This window comes from Mustela lutreola, chromosome 8 (assembly GCF_030435805.1).
Source record: "Mustela lutreola isolate mMusLut2 chromosome 8, mMusLut2.pri, whole genome shotgun sequence".
NCBI classification, from domain to species: domain Eukaryota; kingdom Metazoa; phylum Chordata; class Mammalia; order Carnivora; family Mustelidae; genus Mustela; species Mustela lutreola.
The window spans coordinates 63,251,495-63,259,709 of record NC_081297.1 but is presented as its reverse complement, the minus strand read 5'-3'; the positions used below and the strand labels follow the sequence as shown (position 1 = coordinate 63,259,709).

Here is an 8,215-nt window from a genome sequence, read left to right as displayed (position 1 = left end):
CAGCCCATGGGTATGGATATTTTAAGGCATTTGATATATAATGTCAAACTGTTTACCGAAAGGTAAACAGCAGAATGGGAGTGCCTCCCGCAGCACCCTCCCCAAGACTGAGCGCTAGCATTAAAAACCTGACTCTGTTCTGCAAAGGGGCACCCCAGGATGTGATCACACAGGTTGCCGCAGGCTGCCGCGCGGGACAGGGAGGCGGGTTGCGAGGACCCCGGCGGGACGTGAGACGTGATGGGGGCTTGAGGCGAAGCAGTGGGGATGGAGGGAACAGAAACACACGCACGCGACCCGTATGGCATTCGATGCGGAGGAGGGGGGTGGGTGCTGATAACTGTGCGCAGGGCGAGGTGCAGGCCAGGGTGGGGGCCGCGTGTCAGACCCGGGCCTCTCAGCGGAGCGCTCGGCACCCACCCGTGAGGTGGCCGAGGCTCGAGCCCCTCCCACCCCTTTAACAGGGACACTCCCCTTTAAGGCGGGCGCCCGCGCGCACCCGGCCCCGCCCTTCGGGGACGCGCGCGGCGGCCGCGGCGCCGGCTCGGCCGGGAGCGCACGTGCCGGCGCCGGGCGGAGGAGAGGGAGGCGGGAGCGGGGCTGAGGGAGGAGGGGAGGCGCCGGGGGCGCGCGCGCGCGCGCTGGGCGCTGCTGGGCTGCGGCGGCGGCGGCGGCGGCGGCGGCGGTGGTTACTATGGCGGAGTCGGCCAGAGCCTCCTCCTTCTTCCCCCTTGTCGTCCTCCTGCTTGCCGGCAGCGGCGGGTCCGGGCCCCGGGGGATCCAGGGTGAGTCCCGGGCCGGGGGGCGGAGGCCGGGATGGAGAGAGCCGGGCGAGGGCGAGGCCTCGAGCCGCGGCCCCTGGCTACAGCGCGCCCCCTCCCCACGCGCACAATATGGCCGGGTGGGGGGCGCGGAGGAGTCGGGGTGACCCGCGGTCGGCGTCCCCAGACCTCCGAGGTGCGGCTGCCCCGCCGGGACCGAGCTCACGCGGGGCCCCTGGGGACCCGAGCCGTCTTCCAGGCGGAACTGGATTCGGGGAGCTCTCAGGATCGCACTCCCAGCACCCCCTTGTTCCATAGTGGGGAGTGCGGGCTCCCTTCCCTGAGATTCGGAGGTCCGTGCTTCTGCCATTCAGCATGTCCAGGGGTGGGGGTCTTCATACCCTCCCTCCAGATGCTCTTGAAGGGTGCCTTTTCTCCCGCCAAGATTGAGGGGTTCAGGCGATGGGTGTTTGCTTCTCTGAGGTATCCTGATGTTGCGAGCCCTTGCGCACCTCAGGTGACAGGGGAAGGGGTCTCTAACCTTTCCTTCAGGACCTGCATTTGGGGTGTCTCTTTCCTTCCCTCTGCTTCCTCCCTAATGTTCTGGGAAAGGGAGTCACATTTCCCCTTCGCGCAGCCCCTTTGAGTTCAATGGGGCAGACCCCCCCCCCCCACATACACATGCCCTGTGGAAGCTATTTGGAGGAAGCGAGACCCACAGGCCCCTAAACGTTTTTGGAGCTTGGCTTTGGAATCTCTCTAACCCTAGGAAACCTGGTTCCAGAACGGTTAATCTGCATCTAGGTGTATTTGCTTTCCACCTCGCTTCCCCCACCCCACCCCAGGGGGCCCATTCAGTTAATCACTTTGTGGCTGCCTTTCAGGTGAAATCCTAGAACCTCCCTCCAACCCCCAAGATTATTTAAAGATCCCACCACTGGACCCACTTCCCGGCCCTTGGTCAGTACTTATTTACCTTCTCACACGATCCCTTTTTCCAACCCTGCCCCCCACGCACTCCCCCACCCTCACACACCCCTTACCTTCCAGCCCCCACAGCCTTCTGCTCCCTGACACCACCCCCACCCTTCTCACTATAGAGGTGGGTACCTCTCTGTGGGACACTCGACTGGGTGTGTTGTTTATGAGGTTTTGGGGGCTAAGAAGAGCACATGAAACCCTAAAATATTTAATTTAATAGTCTCCTCTGAAATGTGTCTTGGCATTGGGGGAGAAGATGAAGGTTATATTTGGCAGTTATATTGAAGTGATTATTGACCCACAGATGGATCTGGGAGAGACGATCAGGATTGTATTCGCTCCCGATGTACAAAGCCTGGGCTTTGACTTCTCAGCAGCCCCTAACCTTCCAGCTATGGGAGATCAAGTGTGTGTTCTGTGGCTCTCCTCTCCACTAAAAATAATGATTCTCAGGTGGGTTCAGGCTTCTTTAATAAACCAGACAAACAAGAAAAGACATCATCCTACTTTGGAGTCTCAAAAACAAGTTCATTATCTCCAGCTTTGATATTTGTTCCCAGTGGTGTAGCCTGTGCAGTGGGGTCTTTGTTCACTGGCTAATGCTTCTGTTAAGCACCTCGTGTGTGTTCCTGGGTCTTGCTGCTCTGTGCATGGGTAATATGCCGGTGGGTCTGATAAACATGGTGAAGGTCTACGAACAGGGACTGACAGTTGGGGTAAGATCATGCTTTTCGTGAATAATGTCTGCTGGGCCTTATGGGCCATGTTTTTGGAATGTGTAACATAATGTTATTTCTCTAGTAGGATAGTAAATAAGGAGACTCAGCCATCAGGTTTGTCATTTTCTATGTGTCTGAATAAATCTTTACATTCTTTCCTTAGGATTTTTTATACTGTCCCAATATAGTTAGGTTTTTTAACAGCGATTTCCCTGTTGATTGGGTGTAGTGTCTGGGGTTTTTCTTGTGGTGAGCCTAGTTAAGAATGTTTAATTGGTAATCCAGCTGGTTCTGAATAGGGCAGAGTTCATTTTTTGTAACCTTCCTAAAATGGATGTTTGTTAGGGTGAGGATGGGTGGGCATAATAGGGAGTTAGTTTCTTTTTTTGGTAAATTGGAAATTAGGTTGTGTGTCCAGCAAACATTCTCGAAGGCCTTTAAACTTCTTGGCCAGACGCTACAGTTTTTTCCGGGACACATGTAGTTGCCAATAGTGCATGCTACAGAGACCACAGTTGCAAAAGGCTTAAAGTCAAACGTCAGTTCTGGGAAAATAGAGGCTGTGGGATTAACAAGAAGTTGATTGCTTTCCTCCCCTGAGCTTCCTCTCTGTACTCCCCTAGGTGAGCTGAAGGAATGAATGAGCCAGGCAGCTCTGATAGCTGGTATTTGGGCATGACATGAGGGCAGCAAGGGATAGGTGTTCCTATTAGTGCATTAGCTGCAGCTTAGTAAAAGGCCAGTGACAAGAAGAATGAGTGCCATGTTAGAGGCAGCATCCATTTGATAAATATAACTGGTTTTAAGGTCTCACTTTGGGATTTTCACATCAGTATTTAAAAATGTAAAGTTGCATTAGTTAGTAGTGGGAGAACATGGCATAAATTTCTTAAGACAAAAGGAATGAGGGAGACGTTTGAGGTTCTGAAAGGAACATTTTGGATTTCTGTGAACAGACTTAAAAATATAATTTTAGGCCAAGTCTTATAATTTTGTTGAGTGGACATGGATTTGAAGTACAGTAAAAGTGAACTCTTGTAGAGAGAAAGAGAATCTCTGGTTGATTTTGTTAAAAGAGTTCCCGGAACAGATGTGATTAAAACATAATAAAATGGCTACTCTGGTTAAAGGTTGGAGCCAGATGGAAGGAGGAAGCCAGATCTCAGCCCCAGAACTTTGCTCCCTTAACAGGTTGTCCTTGAACAAGTCACTTGCTTAACCTTTCTGTGACTGCCTCAGTTTTCCCTCTGTACAGTAAGGAAATAGCCTGTGTAGTTCTTACTGGGACATTTGTGAGACTAACTTACTGATAGCCAGTTGGCTGGGAGGTATTTTTAGACACAGTTTCTGACTTCAGGGAACAAGCAATGTTGGGTTACTTTTTATCTTATGGAGTGGAATAACATACTCTTGGGATTGATAGAAGCACCACAGGCCACAGTGTGGTTAATTTCTTCTGATTTGTGCATTTTTTTGTAGACCGTTTCAGATTTCCTCAAGTTAATTTCTGTCTTTTGACAGGCTCTTACATCGTAGACCGGGCAGCGTACCTGTGCTAATCAAAGACAGTCTGGAGGGAGTGACCTGCTTTAGGTTTTATTGGTTTGGCAACGTTTTAATTCTTACGCAACTCTGAGTATGTTTATGGCACTATGTAAATGTTACATAAGAACATGGAGGCTGAGAGGTGGCTGGAATGGTGCCTGTGAACACAGGAAGGTTAGACTGAGGACTTCATCTGAAAGGACCTTGGGAATCTGCAATCAGCACAGGAAGAAACTGCACTTCATTTTCCTCTAAAAACCTTTTTAGATGATTGTGTCTTTCAGGTGGACTGCCGTGTTATAAATAGGTTTATTCTCCACCGGTGAGCTAATTGTAACCTTGCTACCAAAATATGAATCAGTAAGCGAGGAGCCGAGGAGCCGTGTTGCTGCTTTCGGCATGTCCTGTCGAAGTTGCTTGTTGCATTTTGGAACAGGAGTTGAATTGCGTTGCAGTCTGCTCTCATAATAACTCAGGAGTAAAGGGTGTTGAGGTGGAATGGAATTCTCAGTTCATGGTGCTTTAGATCTTCTTTATTTTTGAAGGTTAAAGAATACCAAAGTGGCTCTTTTGTTTTAATTTCGAAATCCTTATTGTTTACTGTTCAATTTTTGCTCGGGGCAGCGGTGAACATTAATTCTGGAATCCCGCCTCTTTGTCTTGAATTCTTGTGTTATTTGTCTGTTACAGTAGGAGTTGATGTAAGAGGGTCTTATCTCATTTTCCTCTCTGTGTTTATGAAAAGGAAATCCTAGAGTACTCTTTCTCATCCATCCCTCTGACGCTGGAAGTGCTGCTGGCATCCGTAGCCCATCAGTTCTGCCCGGACTGGGAATGCTGAAGCCTTTGAAGGAATGGGCTCCTCAGACCTGCAGTCTGATCTGCATTTCTCCCCCTCGGTAGATGCCGCCTCTCGTGACCAGGTTCAGATACCTACCTACGTGCTCCAGGCTTTTGCTCTCAGTGTCTCTTGCACACGTGGCTTAACCTGAGCTTGGGATCCGGAGGTACCATCCCTGCTCCAGCCTAGTCTCTCCCTGCCGGCTTCTCCATCAAGGATAAATGTAACACCAAGCAAAAATACTATTTCAGAGTGTATCTCTCTTTCCCTTCCTCAGTAGAGCTGCCAGCATTTGGTTGAGCCGTGGAGTTTGCGTCCCAGACCATCTGACCTGCTGTCTAGGTTTTGGAGACAGTGCCACCTCAGGCAGCTCTGGGGATCTTTTCAGTTTCTTTCTTCTCTCTCCACTTCATCCTAAGCCTGCATTTGTCTTACTAAATATTTTGATTTTAACATAATGAAAGTAACTGCCCTTCCCTTTAAAGTGTCAGTCACTCCTGATATTTGTAGAATTGCATGTAGGAGATTTCTCTATTCATTAAGTTGGGTATGTGCCTGGAATGATTCTTGGCTTGGGGAAATAACCCTGAGAGAATGAGATGGGCAAAAAATCCCTAAGTCCCTAACTGTCATGGAACTTAGAGTAGCAGTGGCTCAGACTGAAGATAAATAAGTAAACACAATTCTCAGTCTTAAGTGCTCTGGAGAAAATAAAACAGAATGATGTGCTACAGTGTGCTGAGAGCTAAAATTTCACATCTCTCTCATCTTTATTGTTTCATCTGTAAAATGAGGCTAATATAGTCAGGTGTCATTATTCGTGGTACTTATGGTCTATAAAGTTGCCTGGAACACTGGATTAGCAAATACTGAACCACTGCTCCTAGGGGAAAGATGGTGTTAGGTTCCTGTGAGCCAGTGGTCACCACCTTTTCATTGACAGATCAGTACCTAACCCTGCCATGTGTGTGTTTCTGGTTAAAGACACCTTATTTAATACATATTGTTTGCTTAATTAACTTTGAACTTAAGGCCAACAGCACTATAGTGCAAGCCTGAATGACACTTACCTGATAACATGTATTTTACTCTGCCAGGCACATCACTGTCTCTTTGAGCTTGGGAATATTGGAGAGCATTTTAGCACTATTCTTAGGGGCCATTTTATTTTGTTTTTGAAGATTTTATTTACTTGACAGAGAGAGAGACAGTAAGAGCGAGTGCAGTGGGAGTGGGAGAGGGGGAAGCAGGCCTCCTGCTGAGCAGGGAGCTGGATGTAGGGCTTGATCCCAGGACCATGACCAGAGCTGAAGGCAGACGCTCAACGCCTGAGCTACCCAGGTGCCCTTCAGGGGCCATTTTGAACAGCAAAATTTCCACCCACCAACAGGAAAGTGTAAAAAAAGTGAGAAGCATCGCACAGAGTATACTATGAAAAGAACATATACTTACAGTATGAAAGCTGAAACAAGAAGGCAGAGCATTGTCCTTTTGTTCACCATCAGCTGGGGACATGTGCATTGGGGACTAACATTTTCTACCACTCTGCACATGTCTGTGAATGACTATGAAAGCACTGAGAGTATTGATTTTGGGGTTACAGATAAACTTTAATGAAAATGGAATCTGTGAAAAATGAGGATCACCTGTATTTTGTTAAAGCCATACAAATCATTGTGGCAGGGATAAAATTATATGGAATTCCAAGGATTCCTGAATCGTTTCACTGAACCAGAATTTGAATATAGAGAGAGGTCCCATTTCTAGCCTGTAAATATAGTTACCTGAAGTAAATATATATAGGTATGTATATATAGTGGTGTTAGTGATCTATAGATGTGTAGTGATCTAAGTAGATATATAGTGATCTAAAGATTCCTTTAACACATATTTATTGAGCACCTACTATGTGCCAGGTACTGTCGTAGGTGCTAGAGATACAACAGTAGGCAAAAGGACATCAAATGTCTTCCTTCGTGAAGCTTACTTTCTGGCAGGTTAAATAGGCAATAAATAAAATATAAGGTGATTCTTTCTACCACCATCCACCCTCTGCTCCCTCCCCCCAAGAGTTCCTCCTGCCTTTGGATTATACCACCTTCCTATTATTAAACACCAATCTAGGCATGCCTTGGAGGGATTTTGCAGATGTGATGAAGGTCCCAAATCAATCGGTCTTCAGCTAAGGGGGTCTTCAGCTAAGGGGATAGACCTAAGTAGGTAGCTCTTTGAAAGCAGTTTTCACAGCTGATTGCAGAAGAGGAAGTCAGAAATGCTCCAGCTGGTTTGGAAGAAGTAAATATCCGTGTGTGACCTGCCCACGGGGGCCACGTGGCTAGAACTGCGGGCCAGCTCTGAGAACTGAGAGTGGTCCCTGGCTGTCAGCAAGGAGGCAAAAGAGGACCTCAGTCTTCCATCTACAAGGTAGTGGAGTTTGCCAACAACCAGCGAGCTTGAAAGAGGTCTGAGCCTTGGAGGAGAAGGCAGCCCTGGCCAGCACCAGTCACACTGGGCCTGGACTTCTGACCTATAGAAACTGAGATAGTAAATAAGTGGTGTTTTTTAAAGTGAGTGAGTGTGTGTGTGTGTGTGTGTGTGTGTGTTGGCTCAGATGGATATGTGAGGAGAAGGAAAGCAAGAAGGGAACAAACTACCCAAGAGTGTGTGTGTGTGTGTGTGTGTGTGTGTGTGTTGGCTCAGATGGATATGTGAGGAGAAGGAAAGCAAGAAGGGAACTAACTACCCAAGATAGGCTCAGGGAGACTTGAGACCTGGTACCCAGCCATGCTGTTGATGGACCTTGCATATGAAAAGTCCTTTGACTACATGTGGCCTTCACCTACTGCCAGTTCCCTTTTCCTAGATAGTTGTGAGTGAGTGGAGGAGAGAGATTCTGGGTACTTTGGAGATAAGTTTTTTTTAGGTGGTTACAGTGTTTGAGCGGGGGAATCTGAACTGAAGTGTATCTTTTTTTTATTAAGTAGTTGTGGTGAACCTGCCTTACCCTAGATCTTCATGTGTTGTCCTGGTGTACATTTGTATATTACATTTTATAATTGTGGTCCATAAGATTGAATTGTGTTCATTTCTAACATCCAGGAGCAAGCTGAATGGTGAGAGAGTTACTGAGGAAAGAGTCTGTCCCTGCCCTTAAGAAGTTTACACACGGGACGCCTGGGTGGCTCAGTGGGTTAAAGCCTCTGCCTTTGGCTCAGGTCATGATCTCAGGGTCCTGGGATCGAGCCTCGCATTGGGCTCTCTGCTCAGCAAGGAGTCGGCTCCCCGCGCCCTCCCCCCCCCAACCCCGCCTGCTTCTCTGCCTGCTTATGATCTCTCTCTCTTTCAAATAAATAAATAATCTTTAAAAA

The 8,215-nt window shown here is 48.1% G+C and overlaps 1 protein-coding gene across 2 annotated transcripts in view; it reads left to right on the top strand.

Annotated features, from left to right (window-relative positions):
* Positions 1–635: 635 nt before the first annotated feature.
* ACVR1B (activin A receptor type 1B) overlaps positions 636–8,215 on the top strand; it is a 35,877-nt gene continuing 28,297 nt past the window's right edge. The window contains exons 1-2 of one of the 2 annotated variants that reach the window (XM_059185296.1): positions 641–785; positions 2,047–2,195. Coding sequence is in view for 1 of the 2 variants with exons in the window: in XM_059185295.1 (XP_059041278.1) it covers positions 695–785 (91 nt within the window). In the remaining variant the exon portion in view is untranslated. Of the gene's footprint in view, positions 786–2,046; positions 2,196–8,215 lie in introns of both variants that reach the window. The other variant, XM_059185295.1, reaches the window with a different exon arrangement.